Source organism: Notamacropus eugenii, chromosome 1, assembly GCF_028372415.1.
Source record: "Notamacropus eugenii isolate mMacEug1 chromosome 1, mMacEug1.pri_v2, whole genome shotgun sequence".
In the NCBI taxonomy this organism is placed as follows: domain Eukaryota; kingdom Metazoa; phylum Chordata; class Mammalia; order Diprotodontia; family Macropodidae; genus Notamacropus; species Notamacropus eugenii.
This window is the reverse complement of record NC_092872.1, coordinates 427,093,174-427,113,158: the sequence shown is the minus strand read 5'-3', so window position 1 is coordinate 427,113,158 and position 19,985 is coordinate 427,093,174. Positions and strand designations below refer to the sequence as shown.

The 19,985-nt window shown below is 41.2% G+C and overlaps 1 protein-coding gene across 1 annotated transcript in view; it reads left to right on the top strand.

The window, feature by feature from the left end:
• Positions 1-19,985, top strand: part of PPP1R16B (protein phosphatase 1 regulatory subunit 16B) — a 154,766-nt gene that overhangs the window by 114,342 nt on the left and 20,439 nt on the right. Inside the window, exons 3-6 of the mRNA XM_072631498.1 lie at positions 4,564-4,634; positions 10,288-10,433; positions 16,419-16,522; positions 18,506-18,630. Coding sequence (XP_072487599.1) covers positions 4,564-4,634; positions 10,288-10,433; positions 16,419-16,522; positions 18,506-18,630 — 446 coding nt within the window. The remainder of the gene's footprint in view (positions 1-4,563; positions 4,635-10,287; positions 10,434-16,418; positions 16,523-18,505; positions 18,631-19,985) is intronic.

Below are 19,985 nucleotides of genomic sequence, written 5' to 3'. Positions count from 1 at the left end.
GCTTTGAGCATGAGCTTGCAATCCTCTTAAACCCCTAGATATTTTTCAACCAACCTACTTCTCATCTTGTAATTGTGATGTTGATTTTTTGACCCCAGTGTAAGATTTTAGATTTACTTATATTAAATTTATTTTATTAAGTTTTATTTATAACTTTGTTAAATTTCATATTACTAGATTTTGTTTAATACTCTAGTTTGTCAAAATCTTTTGGGGTCCTGACTCTCTTATCCAGTGTGTTTGTTGTTTCTCCAAGATTTTTGTCACCTTACAAACTTGAGAGGCATGCTTTTTATGCCTTTATCCAAGTCATTGATAAAAATGTTAAATAGTACAGGGCTAAGCACAGATCCCTGGATCACTCCACCCTAGAACTCTTGCCAAATTGACATTGAATCATTAAAGATTTACTTTTTAAATATAGCCATCCCACTAGTTAGGAAGCCATCTAATTATTTTAGTATGTGTGGTCCACATCTCTCTGTATTTAACCCAAGAATGCTATGAGATATTTTATCAACTGGTTTACCAAAATCTAGGTAATCTAGATACCATTCTACTGATCTACTAATTCAGTAATGTTATTTAAAAAAAAAAAAGAAATGAAAATGTTCAAGTTAGCCTAGTGTGATCTGTTATTAAAATCATGGTGGTTCTCTGTATTCATCACTTCCTTTTCTACAGGTTCACTAGCCATCTTTTAATAATATGTTATAGAATTTTTTCCAGGATTTGAAGAAGTGTGAGTGTGTGCATGTGTATATGTGTGAGTATGTTGTGTGTGTATCCTTCTTTCTAAATAAGTCCTGCTTTTCCTCATCAGAACTGTTTCATTTTCTGTCTTCAAAATTTCTTTCCTGACAGCTTCTCACCTTTCCTGAGCCAACTTACCCTGTATAATTTTAATTCATTGGATCATATCTATGATTTCTCTGAACTTAATGAAATCTGTTTTTTAAAAATCTAGGGTGCATTCTATACTATCCCTGGTTTTCCACCTCAGTCATGAATTCTAAGAAGGAATGATCACTCCTCTCTTGCTCCCTCTTCCCATCACTTCTACCCCAGCAACCAGTTCCTTTCTATTATTAATAATCAGATTAAAAATTGAATTCCCCATGTTGGTTCCTTCACTTTTAGAAGGATGAAATAACCACTAAGGCAAGGCAAGAAGTTATTACCTGCTCTAATCAATTCCAAAGTTTGGAGATGCTGGCACAGGTCTGTCCAGTAGGGCATATTCTCATCAGAGTAGATGCTGTACTCTATGAGCAAAGCAGAATTGAAATATCTCAAGAGAAATGCAAGATGGATAAACTTAATCCACTCCAAACATTCACATGGATTATTTGTGTGAACTGTGGTAGAACATTCCAAGCTTATATTAGTCTGATCAACCACAGTTGGACACAGTGAAAATTTGACTGTCTAGCATAGTGATGTTATTTTGGTCCTCTTTGAGAACAAAGGACAGCAACCAACCATCTGCTGTAGTAATGGGGGGGAGGGGGGAGAGACAGAAACAGAGACAGAGACAGAGACAGACAGGGAGAGACTGGGGAGAGAGAACCTGAGGGGAGAAAGACAGACAGACTGAGAAGAGAGAGAAAGAGAGATTCAGAATTTATCTGGATTATTGAAGTTCCTTATCACTAATAAAAACTGCTTCTATGCTTCTGATCTCTTTCCCAAACTCCCTTTTATTCCTTTTTCTATCCCCACTGGTCTTGTAACATGCTCCAATAGGAATATCTCCCTCTATTTATCATTATCTAAATGCTTTCCACCATGTTTCCCTGCTGTAGTTCCTGGTTTTCTTCATAAGTCATAATTTTTAAATAATTCCCTTTCACCTGCCCTCTTCCTTTGTTTGAATGAAACATACTTCTTCGTAGTCTTTGTCCAGGCATGGGTCTTATTTATAACTGTAAGGTCAAGGTTGCTTCATCAAGGTTAGGTCCTCTTGCTTCTTAACTTTGAGCAGAATATATTGGATGGAGGTGATTGTTTAAAAAAAATACTGGCTTTTTACTTGATTTTTTCTCACCTGCAAGTCTGAGTGTCTGATCTACTAGCTTTCTTTTTTTTGTTTTAGATCCTTTCTATGTTATCTAGTGTGGGTGGGTATAAACAGGATGTGTTCACCCTCCTTCATCCTTTCAGTTTATTTTTACTTGGTTGTGTACATGTTTTATCTCTGCTCCCAATTCCAGTAGAATGTAAGTTCCTTGAGGACAAAGACCTAAGTGAGTTTTTGCCTATATACTTAGCACAGTCCTTTAAACAGAGTGTCTGCTTAAACAGTGCGTATTGGGTTGAATCAAATTAAATCTACCCCAGAGTTTGGTATACTTCCTCAGCCTACAGGGAAACAACTCCCAAAGACCTGGACCCAACAACTATTAGCTGTGGGACTATGACCACGTTATTACCTCTATGAGCCTTAGTTTCCTTACCTTTTTGTTGTTTCAGGCACATCTGACTCTTCATGACTCTATTTGGGGTTTTCTTGGCAAAGATACTGGTGTAGTTAGCCATTTCCTTCTTCAGCTCATTTTATAGAAGTATAATGGAAATAATGATACTTGTACCACCTACTTGACTTGGATTTAAGAGAGACCTGGATTGGAATCCCTACTTCAACAATGACTAACCTTTTCACATTGGATATGTCACTTTACTACTTTTAGCCTTCAGTTCTCCCCTCAGTAAAATGGGTGTTATAATACTCATCCTTTCTCCCTTGCAGAGTTATTGCATGGAAAGTGATTTGTAAGCTCCAGGGGAACTTGAGAACAAGAGCTCCATATCATTTGGAGCCCTTGGTTGGTGCCTAGAGGTAGTTTAGGAAGATTGGGTTTCTTCCTGCCAGGACTTTGGTGCTCAAAAAGGGAATAAGTTTTAGCTCCTCCTGCCTTTGGGCAGTGGATCATTGCCTATCCCCTCTTACCCAAGAGGAGTTCTGGTTTGTATCCCTCTATCTGGAGAGTCTTCTGAAATGGAGGATCAATGCAAGAGAATCCTGGAGGGTGAGAAAGCTTTTCACTCTGTGTTCCCAAATCTCAAGTTCAGCATTTGATCTTGGAGACTGCTGTCTCTACTTCTGTCCAGCCCGATGCAGCTCACAGGTGCCTGAGCCTCTGTTCAGACACATGACGTTCAGGCACTGGCATGCTGGGTTGGGGCTTCCTTCAGCAAGGTGCCAAAGCATGTTTTCACTGGACATTGAAATCCCATGTTGAGTGGCTATGATTTGAATCTTGGGAGAAACCTCCAGGGAAAATTACCAGTCCTTGAAGTCACAGAATGCCTGAGGTGGAAGAGACTTTAGAATAGAACAAAATCAGAGCTGGAAGGGACATTAGATTATCTGTCTACTCCAGGAATTCCTAACCTTTTTTGCTTGGATGCCTTCTCAGAGTAATGTTTTCAAATACATAAAACAATACATGGGATTACAAAGAAAACCAGTTATATTAAAACGTAGTCACAAAATATTTTCAAAAGTTCTTGGATCTCAGTTTAAGAATTCCTGATCTAGTGCAATCCCCCTCACTCAACAGAGAAGGAAATTGAGGCACAGAGGTTAAATAACTTAGTCTGTGGACCAGGAAGATGAGTCTTCAAGGGACACTCCCTTCTGCCAAGTTTCCAGCACAGTACCTTCCTTGATTCCTCCCATATCAGTAATGATCTTCATCCTTAGACTGCTTTAACAACAAGAAAAATGTTACATAGAGTTGTCTTCCTTTGTGTCTTATCCTTATAGTAAAATGGGAGCTCCACGAGGGCAGAGGCTATTGCTTATCTAAATGTTGTACCTTCTATAGTACCTAGAACAGGACTTCTCATGCAGTAGGTCACTTAATAAATGTTCATTAAAAGAGAGACAAAAATGAGTGCTTTACAAAGTGTTCTTACAATTGCCCTATGCCAAATGCACACGTTATTATCCCCATTTTACATATGAGAAAACTGAAGCTTAGAAAGGTGAAATATCCTGCCTAGATTTACATAGTTAACAATTAACTTCAAGTTCCTCTGGAGAGGAACCTTAAGAACCTGGCTTATAAGTTTGTAAAGAAAGCATGTTGCAGAATGTCATGATGTAGTAATACTAAAAAGAAAAGCAGCAAAATCTGAAAAAAACCCAAAACTCTCCAAAGAAACAGAGCAGATAGGGATATGAAAGCAAACAGAATATTTTTGGTGTTTTTGTTAAAGCTAATATACACATTACAAAAAACAAGATATAGTTTGGAATTTGTGGTTTTATGTATAATAAGTTATTATTCAATTAATTTATGTGAATGCTTATTTTTAACATTGGGTTACTAAGTTTAGAATTTTAACCTTTCAAAACAAACTTCTAAAAAGTAAGCTTGACTATATTGGATATGTAACTGGAAATTAACATTCTGTTTCATGCTTGACAGAAAAGCAGCAGCAGCTTTTCTAGAACATGAGAAAAGGATGGGCTGGGGGAGAATTGGGGGGTGGGAGAGTGGCACAACCTGCCCTTGGCATGAGATGCTCATCTCTCACCCTCCTTTCCCTTTACAGTGCGCTACTTTCTGAAGAGCAAGATAAGCCCTGACCTATGCAATGAAGATGGACTCACTGCACTGCATCAGGTGAGAGCCTACACATGCCCCAGCCCTTGTGGCAGAGGGAGGGAGGAAAGGTGTCCCTTCTCCTTTCCGTCCTCAGTTTGTAGGACAACCCTGCATCTCCTTTCTATTCCACATTACAGCAAGTCACTTAAGGGGTATTTTTAGGATTAAAACATATATACTAGTTTGTTATAGTGATTAGAGATTAATGAGTTCTCCATTTTAAGGCAATTCCAAAAACATCGACCATGTTGAAACAGTGGTCTTAGAGTTTTTGCCTTTAAATAGGTCTATTTGCTGTCAGCTGGTAAATAGCTGGGGCAACAGTCTTGTTCCACCCTACTTTGTAGCATCATCTCCTACTACTTTCTTTTTAGATACTCAGTGTTCCAACCAACTTGGAACTTTGTACCTTTTTTCTTATTTTGCCCAGTGGCAGCATCCTCAGATCATAGATTTAGAGATGGGAAAGATGTTGGAGGCCCGTAGTCCAATCCCCATTTTACAGATTAGGTGGCAGCAAAGAGCAGAGCTTGGACTCTAATCCACAACCTTTGACTCAAGCTAAGAGGCCCTGTGTCCAGCTCTCCAAGAATGGGAAGGACTCTACTACATGTCTCTGGTTGCATAATTTCCTTATGTTCTGATGGGCAGTTTTAAAACTGAGTGTCACGGGCTTTCATTTGCATCCAAGGCACTGGCTCAAAGTTCACAAAGCAAGTTTGGAAAACTACAGCAGTGTCTTCATGGAACAGCATGTTCTGTACCATGGTTTACATTTGAGGGAAGAGCCAGCAGGACAGGAGAAGTGAGGCTGGTGACCTGCACAGCTCTTCCTCACTCAAAACAAAGTCAAGTGCAAGTCATGTCATCATTCCTCAGATGGCATGGTCTTCTTTGGCAATGAAGGACAACAATCAGTGAGTAGACACAGCTGCCTGAATGGGGACCTAACTGGGTAACTCAGCTCCTCTTCTCCTGCCTGTCTCCCCTTCCCCTTCCTTCTCCTCTCCAAAGGAAGGTAAATTTGAACAGCCAGAAGAGCCCAGTAAACTTGAATTTTACTGGCTTCCCTTCCCTTCCCTTCCCTTCCCTCATATCCAAACTAGGCACCTGCCTAAGGGCTGTTTTCTGGACCCTCCTGGCTTCAGAGTGATTATCAATAGTAACTGTTGCTATTTCCCTCCCAGCCTGATGTCTTCATTTTTCTTTGCCTCGTTAAAGGGGCCACCCCCTTTCTACTTCCTAAACAGACATATTCAGTGAATGGACATTACCTCACCCTAAGTGAATACCTGAATGGACCTTGACTTAAAGGGACCAAGATCTCCTAGTACATCCTAATGAATATCAGGTCACTGGATTCAGATGGCTCAGGAGGAGAAGTGAGGCTGGTGACGTTGCACAGCCCTCCCTCTCTCCAGACAAAGTCAAGTGCAAGTCATGTCATGGCATGGTCTTCTTTGGCAATGAAGGATGAACACAACAATAAGAAGCAGAACAGGGTGGAAATTATGAGGCCTGTAAGGAAACTGAGGTGGTGTGTGTGTGTGTGTGTGTGTGTGTGTGTGTGTGTGTGTGTGTGTGCGGATGTATGCACACATGTATATGCATATGCATGCACATAAGATTATGTTACAGGGTAAATCCTGCACTTGACTTTGACCCAGTTCTGAGGTTTGCTGCTTCTAATCCCCATCAACTCTTGTCTTCCTGTGTGGTAATCCTGGCCAGGCCAAGACTTCTCTGGCCAGGATCACTGTAGCTGAGTAAGCTGCCTACTCCCATTAGCTTCTTTCCCTGTGACCTCCAACAGCCAGTATTTCCCAGGAGAGACTCATTATAATTGTGTTATAGTATGTTAGAATCAGAACTGAAACAGACCTCAGAGTTCAAGACCCTTATTTAAAGAAAATGATCTATTTATTTTTCAATTAAAATATATTTTCCCTTCCTACACTTACCTCTGATTTAAAAAAAAAAAAGGAAAGCCAAGCAAAACTCTTGTAAAAAATATGTATAGTCAAGCAAAATAGATTCTCACATTGGTCATGTCCAAAAAATAAGTTCTCCAATCTTAACCCTAATCCATCATGTCTTTGGCAAGAGTGGGGTAGCAGCCTTCATAACTGGTCCTCTAGAATTATAGTTGGACATTGCATTGATCAGAGTCCTTAACTCTTGAAAAATTTCTTGTTGTTAAGTTGTTTTTCAGTCATGTCACCTAGCTAGGAAGTGTCTGAGGCCAGATTTGAGCTCCTGAAAATGAGTCTTCCTGACTCCAGACCCAGTTCTCCCTCCCCTGCACCTCCTGTTATTACTTATTAATCATTCTCCTGCCACCCCCTCACTTTACAGATGAGGTTGTATCTGAAGTGACTGTTCCCTCCCCGCTCCCAAGCCCAGGACCCTCCAACTTGTTGGCTAACTTACTGAGAAGATGGGCAGGGACTGCCAGCAGTGAGGTTAGGGATGGGGAACAGGAGCAGGGTTGTTAAGGTCCATCTGAACACAGCTCATCTCTCTGACTTCTTTTCCAACAATGATAAATGCACCCATTGACTGCCTTCTCTCCCCAGATGAGGTCCTTCTCTCATCCACCCTCCCCCCTGCCTGGTGCTGCCTGTTGTGGTGTCAGATGTACACAGAAATTAGTGCCTAAGAAGAGAAGAAGGGCTTTTTGTTTACTAGGATGCCCTTTCCCAGCAAAGGAAGCCATGATTTAAGCTTGGGCTGCAGGGGTAGCTTTCATGTCTCCCAGCCAGGAAAGACTGCTACTTGGGAGTCACCGGCCTCCATTTATGGGTATTCTGGCCCAGTGTCCATCCCCTGATGAAGGGATGTGGAAGAGCTGGCGGTCCAGACCTACCTCCTGTCCTGGAATTGGCAATTATTGTGATGGCTTCTCTCTTCTGTCTCATCAGGGGTTCATGGGAAGGGAAAAGAAGTAGACCCATGATGGTGATTCCTTGGCCTGCCAGTCTTGCCTGCTGTCATGCCAAGGGAGTGTGAATGTTTAGTGGAGGTGGGAATGGGGATGGGAATGCCACCAATTTGTGAGTCATCAATGTAGGGACCTCCCTGGTGAAGAAACTCCATCCTCCCATGCAGGCTAACAATAGATCCACAACTTGTAACATCTCTTAGTTTTAGAGAGTTGTCTGAGCTACTGTTTGGTTAAGTGACTCTCCTTTGTCAGAGGCCAGATTTGAACCCAAGTTGTCCTGATTCCAAGGAAGTCTGTCTGTTCCCTACTACGTGTTGCTTCTCAGAGGTTGTTCCTATTAATGATTCTATAATGATTCAATTTAACAAACATTTATTATTAAATTTCTATGTACAGAGCACTGTGTTAGGTTCTGGGAATACAGGCATTGCGAGGCATGTTAAATGCAGCCCTGTAAAGGTTAGAACACACAGTTGCCTATGGAGGGAAGGCTCCAGGGTGGGGGTGGAGGTGTAGGGTCACTGCAGGGAGGATTTGAGCAGGCAGTGACCAACTTGAGCACATGAGATGTCTAGCAAGCTAAGGTAGGGGCAGATGTGGGGACCCTGTACTGGCTACTCAGCCAGTCTCCAAGGGGAAAACAGAGGAAAGAAGACAGAACCTGCCTAATTTCAGTGCAGTGAAAGAGCCAGACTGGGATCAGGAAACTGGAGTCTGAGGCTCAGCTCAGACGTTTACTTTGTATGACAGTGGGCAAATCACTTTTATCACTTTGAACCTCAGTTCCTTTTTCTGTAAAATGGGCATAGTAATATGTATATTATTTATCCCCATAGACTTTTTGTTTGTTTGGTTTGGAAGAAAGATCTTTGTAACCTGTAAAGTGCTATGGGAATGTGAATTATTAATGGTCTTCATAGTTTGCTGTGGTAATCTGTGTGCAGATATCTACAACCAAGGTAAGTTGAAGAAAAGCCACTAGCAGCTGGGAGAATCTAAAGGATGCCTTGCTCTTCCATCCTCCTCCCTCTCTCAGGAACCCTAACCCTATGCTGACCCACAGCTCTAGAAATAGTATTCAGCAAAAGGGGAGTGACAATGGTTAGAACAAGGAAGAGGTCCTTTCCAACTTTATATCCATGAGTTTTATTCTCAATCTTAAATCCTTCTCTTCAAGGCCCAGCTCAGTGCATAGAGCACTGGGCCTGAAATCAAGAAGACCTGAGTTCAAATCCAGAGGGCCTCAGACACTTACTAGCTGTGTGATCCTGAGCAAGTCACTTAACCTTTGTCTACCTTGGTTTCTTCAACTGTAAAATAAGGATAATCATAGCATGTCCTTCCCAGGGTTGCAGCTGATCAAATGAAGACAGTCTTTATAAAAAGCTTGGCAAGGTGACTGGCACATAGTAGATTCTTAATAAATCCTTGTTTCTTTCCTTCCTTCTAGGAACCTTCTCGAATTGCTCCCCCCAAATGATGTGATTTCTCCCTGTAGACACTTCTTTTGTACCTATCACACTCTACCTTCATTATACTTAACTATATTAATATCCTATTCCCCTTATTGGATCATAAGGTTTTTGAGGGTGAAAGACTGTACTATTTTCCATCTTCATATCCCTCAAATCCCAGAGTTTACACATGGCTGGTGCTTAATAAATGTTTGTCTGGGGGGCAACTTGGTGGTGCAATAGATGGAGTGCTGGACCTGGAGTCAAGAAGATTCATCTTCCTGAATTCAAATCTGTCCTCAGACACTTACTAGCTGGGTGACCCTGGGCAAGTCACTTAACCCTGTTTTAACCTTAAGCCCTCAGTTTGGCAAACCACTCCAATATCTTTGCCAATAAAACCCCAAATGGAGTCTTGAAGAGTCAGTCATGACTGAAATGACTAAACAGTAACAACAAAATGTTTGTTTAATTGAATTGAAATTAATAGTTGACTCTGAAAGACTTTTAAAAAGCTTCTTAGACTCAAAGGAACAAAACTAATGGTTAGTTTCCAGACCTTAAGGACAGGGGGATGAGGGATGAGGGAGGCCTTCCTAACAAGCCTTTCGTCCTTGCCTTGGCCCTGGGACTCTCGTGAGGAGTGGTGAGCCTTTGGACAGAATAATAAGATTTAGACCTGGCAGAGACCATAGGGATCTCTGCTAGTCCCCTTGTTTTACAAAAGAGGAAAAGGAGAGGACTTGCCTAAGGTCACATAGGCTGCATATGACCAAGCCAGAACAAGAATCTAGTTACTTTGACATCAAATTGCCTGTTCTTGCTGTTGTGCTGCCCTTGGTCTGGTCCCTCAAAAGACTGAATGCAATGGAGAGCAAAAGTGAGGGGCAGCTGGACTATTAGAATAGGAATATTGGATCTAGAACCAGTGGACCTGGGTTCAAATCCTGGTTCTGCTACTCAGTACCAGTAAACCCTTGAGGGGGTCACTTTAGTAATAATAGCAGTTGTCTCTATTATGCTATAAAACCTTCAAGGTGCTTTATATATAGGCTCTTATTTGAACTTAATTTCCTGGAGCTCATTTTCTTCCCCTGCAGAGTGAGGGGATGGGAGGGGTCTTTGCAGGATCTGATATCTAAGGTTTCTTCCAGCTCTAAAAACCTATAAGTTATAATTTGATGATTTCTGGGACCCTGTGGTTTCTTCCTTGGTCTCCCCTCAGCCTGACTCTCTCTCCTTGTGCTTCTGTGTCCTTCCTGCTTCCCCAAAGTGCTGCATAGACAACTTTGAAGAGATAGTCAAGCTTCTGCTGAGCCATGGGGCCAACGTCAATGCCAAGGACAATGAGCTGTGGACACCCCTGCATGCTGCTGCCACTTGCGGCCACATCAACCTGGTGAAAATCCTCATTCAATAGTAGGTGGCTCTTTTTGTCTCTGTCTGATTCCTTTTGGGTGTTTCCTTTCCTCCAGAGGTGTGTGACATTGAGCTCTTGGGCTATAAATGGTAGGAGGGTGGTGGCTTAGAGTGGGGAGGACAAAGGGATTAGCTGCTCCATGGCTCCCATTTTCTGGAAGTGGGAGAAAGCCAGATTGCACCACTACTAGAAGGATGCTGGTGTGTGTGTGTGTGTGTGTGTGTGTGTGTGTGTGTGTGTGTGTGTGTGTGTTGACTGAGAGCTGACCTACATTCTTTCCTGAGGGAAGCCCTGGCCAGGGCAGTGCTGGCATTCTGGTAGCTCAAGCTCATGGTAACTGGAAGATCAAGGGAAAGAATAGTTAGCACCCTAAAGAGAGCGCTTCTTTTTTATGAAGATTTAGAAGACAGGTTTGAACCCTAGATCTGTTACTTGCTTATTGTATGAACTTGGGCATGTCTGGGGCTCTGTGACCTCAGTTTTCTTCCTTCATAAAATGACAAGGTTGAACTTGATGTCCTCTTAGGTCAGCTCCAACTGTGGATCTGCGATCCTCTGACCTCATGATTAAATGATATCTGAGGCCCTGTCCAGATCGAGCATTCTGTGATTCTTTTTTTTTTTTCTCTTTTTTTTTTTATTTTGTAATGTTTAACAATCACTGCCATACAATTGTGATTTTATCCCCCCCACCTACCACCCACTCCCCCCCTCCCTCCCCACGACTGCATACGATTCTGTATAGATTCTACATATACTTTCCTATTGAGTATATTTTCACTATAGTCATGCTATGTAGTCAGACTAAGATAAATGAAAGAAATCGTATAACAAATCAGAACATGATACACAAACACATACACATACACAAACATGATCTGCTACAATATGTGAGTGACTTCCATATTTCTCTCTCCATTCTGTGATTCTGAAGGAATGATAAAATAAGAGAACAGGCTTTGAGCCTTTTTTTCCCTTCTCACCTGAGATGATCAAGCTTAGTGATTGTAAAGTAATGTTGAGGCTCAGAAGAAAGGTGTTATGTGTGCCTGGGGGTGTGGTTTAGTGTTACTGTTTTTGGTCTTGTAGTTTGCAGACTCCAGAGATTTAGGATAGAGTGCTTTTATAGCAACAACAGATGGTCTTGTTGAAGGCATTGATCATTCCTTACCTGTTTTTACTGATGCCTAGTATGATGTCCCTTCTTGGTATTGATAGTGAGATCCTATTTGAAAAAAACTGAGCAACAGCAGGCACCCCAGTATACTATGTATAAACTATTGAATATGAACTTCACCTGTTAGCCAGGCAGAACTTGTACATGCAATGACTGTTTTTGGTTCCCTTCCAAAGAAAGTTTGGTGTCAACCACCTTTGGGGTTCATCCATTGAAAGGCTTGTGTTGTGTTACGAAACAGACAAAATTGAAAGAGTCCCAGATTTGGAGACCTGTGTTGGAGTTCCAGCTACCATCCTGTGACCTTGAGCAAATCACTTCCCTTCCTTGGGCTTCAGTTTCCTTAACTGTTAAATGAGAGAACTAATAATTCCATGCTGGTGAAGCTGTGAATTAGCTCAGCTGTTCTGGGAAACAATTTGGAATTAAGTAAAAAAAGTTGCTAAGCATCCAGACCCTTTGATTCAGTAATCTCAGTGTTGTATTTATGCTTCAAGGACATTATGACAGAGAGAAAGGTCCTGTATATGTGAAAATATTCACGGCAATATTAATTACAATAACAAAAAACTGCAAGCAACCTATGTGCTCAGCTATTGGAGAATGGCTGACCAAACTGTGCAATTAAATATTACTGTACCATCAGAAATGATGACTATGAAGAATTCAAACATGGAGAAACATGTATGAACTGATGCCGAATGAAGTCAACCAGATCAGAAGAATAATATACACAATGGCTAAAATTATAGAGGTGAAAATAGCTCCAAGAAGCAACAAAATTTAGGTTGAATATGAGGTCCTGTGTTGATAACAAATTACTAAAGTTAAAACAATGCCATTCCTTTCTGTTATCAAATAGCAAATTACAAAAATGACATGATCTGTCAATCAAAATCACTTTATTAGGAAGTTTTGTTTAGCTTTCTATAGGAAGATGCAATGGGACTGGTATGTTTTTTTTTAATTGAGAAGTGACTATAAGCTCCTTGAGGACAGAGATTGTCTTTTATCTATTTTTATATTTCTAGCACTTATCACAGTACCTGGAACATAGTAGATAATACATGTTATTGATTGACTGAGGTATCAAAATAAAATGGATCAATACAAAGTGTATCTAATAAGGGGGTTGGGCTGAGTCCTTTTCAGCTATAAAATCTTACCCTATGAAACTGGAAGCTTCTGACAGTTTATGTGTCCCAATATTTGTGACTCATCCTCCCCACCCCCTGTCATTTTTCCTTGCGGTATTGTTGGAAATTGATGTTTCACCAGCACTGGAATGATTTAGAGTGGTTATTCCAGAGAAGTATTGTAGTCATTATGCAGAGATTTAAGTTTTATAACCACAGTCAAAAGCTTGGTGAAAAACATTGCTACTAGCATTACAGAGCTGTAGTATTATATCTCAATACTCATATATTTATCTCATCGTAGGAGAGATGGTATGGTGTAACAGAAAAAAAAGTAGGGGTAGTGGTTTGGACTTGTAGTGACTAGACCTGATTTCCATCTCTAGTTCTGGTGCTTACTAGTTCTGCAACCATGACCAAGTCACTTCATTCTCTCTATGATTCAGTTTTTTCATTTGTGAAATAGACATAATAATACTTGTATTGGCTATCTCATAGGGTTTGGCAGTAAAAGTGCTTTGTAAATTTTAAATACATGGAAATGTGAGTTATCATAGATGGTGACACTATACCTTGTTTATGACAGTCAGTGCCTCTTGGCTAACCCATATTTGACATTTTTAACTGTCCAAGGCGAAGCTACTCAAGTCTTGTCACTACAGGTCAAAGAATATAATATAAATATAGTCCATGACACATGATCTTGCTAGCAGTATCAGAAGAAGAAAGGAAATACTTGCTCCTGAGTATCTTCAGATGATTTTAGACCCTGACAGGAAGGCTGATACTCTGTTTATAGATTCAAGTATGCAGATTTTGTGAGCACAGTGGTATTTAAACTTCTCCAGGATGCCCAGGAACTGTCCATGGTAGACTTTTCTTTTCTCTCACTAATGCCTTGGATTCCTTAGAATGCAGTTGGAATAACACCTGAACACTTCTCCAAAGCTCCCCAACCATTAATCTTCAAAAACACATACAAATGCAAGAGATTATAGTGGAGATGGTGATCTATCTTATATGTACTCAATTATTTACCTGTTGTCTCCTCCTCCAGAATGTGTGCTCCTTGAAGCCAGCGACTATTTTTTACCTATTTTCTTATCCCCAGGTTTTAGCACAGTATCTATCATGTAGTAAAAACAATAAATATTCTTATCCATTAGTTGGTTGATTTTTATTCTCATGTTACTTAAAGGAGTAATGATTTCTTTTGTGTGGATGCTTTCTCTATTCAATCCATCAATCAGCAACCCTTGATTAAGTGCTTACTATATGCCAAATACTATGATAGGCACTTGGGATGCAAAGAAAAAAAGAGAACAATCCTATATTCAAGGAGCTTATGTTATAATAGAGAATGCAGCTTTTCTTTAGAACTTGACATTCTTCATGAATTGCTATAGTTGAAAAAATCTCTAGATAGCTAACCTTTTGGTGATGATTTATGAAACTGACTATATATTTTTCTAATGACTGGTGCATCACCCACTACCAGGCCCAAACTTAAAACGTGTCCAGCTCCATAAGTCAGTCCTTCCAGAGCTTGGACTCTACTGGTAGGGCCTTTATGAACCCTGGTCTCCTTCATGTCAAAATGAGGGATCAAAAGATAATCTCCATGTTATAGACTGGAAAATAACACTGGATCTGTCAGGGCTGAAAGAAATAGTGTCCAAGAAGGGCACATGATGTGAACTCCATGCTGCTTTTTAACCAGAAGATGTTTGGAAGTATTAATCTAAGAAGCTACTCATGGTCAGTTGAGAAGTAGAATCTAGAATCCAAAGTTTTTCTGGGGGATATGGAGAAACAGCCAGAACTTGACCTCATGTCCTTCAGAGGTGCAACTCTGTGCTTCAGCTTGGCCAGCATATAGAATCCCAGAGCCAGAAGGACCTGTCAGCCCAGAGAGGCATAACCCTTGAGTTGCTACAGACACTTAACAGCAGAATGAGCAAAAAAATGGGGCAGATGTCACATAGACAAGAGGATGATGAATGGCTCCAGTATACACCTGGGCAAGGTGGATCTGTTCTCACACGCACCTGTCACAAGGCCTGAATGGACCTCTGTGTGTGTGTGTGTGTGTGTGTGTGTGTGTGTGTGTGTGTGTGCGTAGGTGCAGGGGCTGTGGCTGCCTGCAAATCAGCTGTTGAACCTGATCCATCCATTCAAATTTTTGTCCACTGCGCTGCCAAATTAACCTTTCTCAAACATCACTTTTTAAAAATAAGCTACATTATGCCTTTTGTTTTACTACATTATCATTTTCTGGGTAGATCCTGTCCCTTTTCTACTCCTTTGTAATAAAGCTGTATTGAACAATGGGTGCCATGTTCTGCTCTGCCCAGGGGAGGGAGGCATGTTTCCTTGTCTCTTCTCCAAAGCCTTTATTGATTTTTTAATTACTCAGAGTTCTGCTTTCTTTGGGTGATCTTTTCATTTACATTAGTAGCAGTCCTTGCATATTTTGTCAAATACCATTTGACCAAGATTCTTTGGCCACCATTTCATGCACACAAAATTTAGAGTTGGGAGTGGCCTTAGATATTATCTAATGTGATCCTTTCATTTTTAGATGAGATAACTGAGGCCCAGAGAGAGGAGATACTCTGCTTAATGTCACATAAGTAGGCAAGCAGAAAAGCTGGGATTTGGCTTTAGGTCTTCTGCCTCTATATCTAATGCTCATTCTGCCTTACCACATTTTGATCCAAACTCTTCAGCTTTTCCAACCTGATCCCATTATACCCCTTCACCTTTATCTCCTACTATTCCCCTCTATTGCAATCAGGCACTGTATTTCTTCCATAGTTTAGCTGAACATTAGTGCAATAAATAGGGCAGAGAGACCAAGGATTTGTTTCAGAGCACTAAAACATAGAGGATACCAATTGTAGCTTCCCTAAGTATGTTTTCTCTCCTGGAGGCTGTACTCCTGGAACCTAAGCCACTTCCTGCTCTTCTCGAGCAAGATGGAAATCTGATGATACTCCAAAGTGTGCTTCCTTCACACAGCCCAGGTGATCATTTCCCATATGAACTTCCTCCCCGCCCAGCTACCCCTGCTCTGCCCCTAACTTTGAACCCAAGCACAAAAGTTCTTAGTTATTTATAATCATGAGTACAAAGATGCTTCACTGAAGGGTAGTAGACTGGAGGGTGGCCTGCCTAGGGAAGGTGTTGGAGACAATTAATTGGCTATTGGTGTGCATGCATTGAGTGGAATAAAGGAAAAATCTAGTGGAGAGCTTGGTCCCTACCCATTTTTATAGGTGTTAGTAACCAAATCTGTGAAATGTCAGAGTCACTAGGCTCAGTCAAGCATTATAAAAATCATTTCAGAGACAAATAAAGATATAAGAATAATGATAATCATTTAAAGAGGATGCCTTATAGCCTCATTTTGGCTGCTGAGAGACCCTCGGTCAGCCACAGCTATTTCCCAGGGCAGAGGAAAGTCTAGAGGGTAGAAAGCTGTCTACCATAGGTAGTTTCCAGTCAGTCTTCTGATAGCTTTTAAATGACCCATTCTTATAGAATCTGCTTCCCTGAATCTGAAGTGAAGTTGGAGGAAAGGAAGCAGAGGCACTCTTAACAGGAAGACTGAGCCTTTCCTCCATAGTTCCCAAAATGTGGTCCTTACATGAAATTTTCTTTTTTTACAGTGGGGCAGATTTGCTTGCAGTCAACTCAGATGGAAACATGCCCTATGACCTCTGTGAAGATGAACCAACCCTCGATGTGATTGAGACATGCATGGCATATCAGGGTGAGAAGTAGGGAGATGCTGAATTTTTTCTCCTCTCTCTTGTGTGTATTGGGTTGGGGGGGCGATGATACGAGGTGGAGAGAAATGTGTGTAAAATGGCAGTAAGACTAGAATTGATCTCAGGGCCTGACGGAAGCACCAAACTATTTCTGATTGTATATGTGACTATAATTGTGTCTATGCCTATTTCTGTTTGTGTGTGTGTATGTGTGTGTGTGTGTGTGTGTGTGTGTGAGAGAGAGAGAGAGAGAGAGAGAGAGAGAGAGAGAGAGGGAGAGAGGGAGAGAGGGAGAGTCCTTAAGATGAAAACCAGTATTTATATGCCAAGAATTCTAAACCAAATTGATGAAGAGCATAGAACTAGGAAACTTGGATTCTAATCCCACTTGACTCTTTCAATGACCCTTTAGGACTCTGAACAAGCAAATTAAACTTTCTAAGCCTCTGTTTTCTCATCTGTAAAGTGAGGATAATAATCCCTGTGCTGTCTACTTCTCAGGGCTTTTGTCAGGCTGTGAGAATCAGAAAAGGTATGAAAATACTATGAAAAGTGAGCTCAAGGCATTGTTAGATTGGATATTTACAAATCAGTGTTCATAATACCAGTGACAAAAGAAGACCATATCGGGGTGGGACACCTGTGGCCTCGAGGCCACCTGTGGCCCTCTAGGTCCTCAAATGTTGCCTTTTGATTGAGTCCAAGTTTGACGGAACAAATCCTTTTATTAAGGGGATTTGTTCTGTGAAATTTGGATTCAGTCAAAGGGTCACACTTGAGGACCTAGAGAGCCACATGTGACCTCGAGACCACAGATTCCTCACCCCTGGTCTAGACTGTTGTCATTTCTTACTTGTTCTCCAACTAGGCTGATTTGCATATAGTAGCTAGGATTTACCTGATTTGCTCTTTAAAATTCTTTTAACCAACCCCAAATATGATAAGCATGCCCGAATGAAAAATAAAACAGCAAAAGAGAATTATGCATAAGATTGCAAATCTATATTACCCATAGATTGCTTTTCTTTTTATGTGCATTGGTAGTTTCAACATGTTCTTTTCAAAGCTGATCTGCTTGTCTGTGTTTCCTACTGACCTTTTTTTTTCCATTCTACTCATTTTTACATTCTTAAGTGCTCTTTTCTTACTTTTCTTCTTTCTTTTCATTTTGGTGACCCTATTGTTACTCCCTTGTTCCCCTTTAAGTCCCCCATGCCTGATTGAAAGAATGAAAAACAAACCCTTGGGTCAAATATGGGTGAAGAAGCAAAATAGATCCTCATATTGGTCATGTCCAAAAATCTGTGTCTCACTCTGCAGTCTGAGTCCATCACCCCTTGACAGGAGATGGGCAACATTCTTCATTACTGGTCCTCCAGCATCATGTTGGTCTTTGCATCAATCAGAATTCTTAAGAATTTCAGAATTGTTCGTTTTTACAATGTTGTGGTTGTATAAATTGTTCTCCTGTTTCTGCTTACTTCAGTCTGCAAAATTTCATGTCAGTTTTTCCAAGTTTCTCTGAAATTATCCTTTTCATTTTTTTCAGTCCAATAATATTCCATTACATTCATATGCCATAGTTTGTTCAGCCATTCCCCACTTGATACACATCCGTTAGTTTCTAGTTCTTTGCCACCACAAAAAGATCTGCTACAAAATATTATTATACATATGAGTCTTCTCTCTCTCTCTCCCTCTGTCTCCCTCCCTCCTTCCCTCCCTGGTAGTGGTATCACTGAGTCAAAAGATGTAGAAAGTTTAGTGACCTCTGGAGTATAGTGCTAAATTACTTTCCATTAGGGCAGGACCAATTCACAGCTCCATCAACCTCAAATTAGTGTATCTGTACCACCCTACCCCCAGCTCCTTCAATAACTGCCACTTTCCTTTTTTGTCTTTTTTTTTCTTTTTGCCAATCTGATGGAAATGAGGTAGAACCTGGGAACTTTTTTTATATGCGTGTTGTTGATTTACTTTCTCAGGCATCACTCAAGAGAAAATCAACGAGATGCGAGCAGCTCCTGAACAACAGATGATCACCGACATCCACTGTATGATTGCTGCAGGTCAGGACCTGGACTGGACTGATGCTCAAGGAGCCACTCTGGTGAGCAGATTTGTTTCAGCGCAAGTCAAAGCCCCATCTGTCTCTACTAGTGGCAGTCCTGGCCTGGGGCCATCAGGATCCTGAAAACTACAGCCCATGCCAGCCCCGATGGCTCGTGCTAGGGTCAGGCATAACAGGAGCATTTTGTAATGTGAGATGAACCCTACGCAGATACAAAGCATTTTACAAGCCCTGCTCTCAGCAGGGAGGCCAAAAATAGTCTTAGGTTGTGTGACTTTGGTTGGGTTAAGTTATGAATTCATGGAATATTACATCTGGAAGGAATTTCAGAGGTCTTCTGGTCCAGTTTCCTGATGTTATAGATGAGGGAAAGTGGGGCCAGAGAAGGGACATAACATAGCTAGTCACACAGCTAATTAATTAGTGGCAAAGTTACATCTAGACCCAAGACTTTCTGACTCCTGGAGTGGTTCTCATTCTACAATAGCATCCTGCTTCTCCTTGACCTATGCTTCAATTTTCTTATAGGTCTGAATGAGAATCCTGACATGAGGATGAACCTTGGGAAAGTCATGCTCTCTCTTGGTGCTTCTGTTTCCTCATCTGTAATATGAGAGGATTGCATTCTTTTCCATTTATTAATCCTATTATCCTCCTTCTTTCCTTCACAGGATAGGTGTGAAGGTCAGATAAGATAACTGAAATGAAAGGACTTTGAAAGGTCTGATGCCCAGGCAGGGAGGCTGTTGGCACTGTGGGGTAGTCTCTGCCCACATAAGAGAATCACCAGTCACACTGGGCTTTGTACTGTTTGCTGGCATTCGAGTGTGTAGAAGCCCTTTCTCTGAGCTCCCAGGGAATGCCAGCCCAAACCGCCACAGCATCTCCTCCCACAGTGTGAACTATTCAGTCAGCCATTCTGTCTCATCTCAGCAACTAACATGAAACTATGAAGCTGCTGGGTGAGAGACATGCTGAATCAACAAACAGCAAATACTTATTAAACATTCTTATGTGTGAGATGGCTAAGTTGGGTCCTGAATGAATGAAAAAAGAATTTATTAAGTGCTTACTATGCACCAAGAACTGTGCTTTGTTCTTTGAATGCAAATTGAAAGTTGAGACAGTCCCCCCTCTGAAAGAGCTCACACTAACTGGGACAAGATAACACAAGAAGGTTCAGATGTAGAGTGGGAGGAAAAGGGCCAAGAGTTCTAAGTGTCTAGCAGCAGGGGGAATGACAAGGTCTAGGAGTCCTTAGGATATGTCAGCAGCTTAGATGGTAGTGCTCAGCAGTCTGGAGGGAACAGCAGCAAAGCTGAGAGTGAGGTCCAGAGGACCTCAAGACTCAATGACAAGGCAGATGGTAAGGCTTGGAGATCCTCCATCTGACT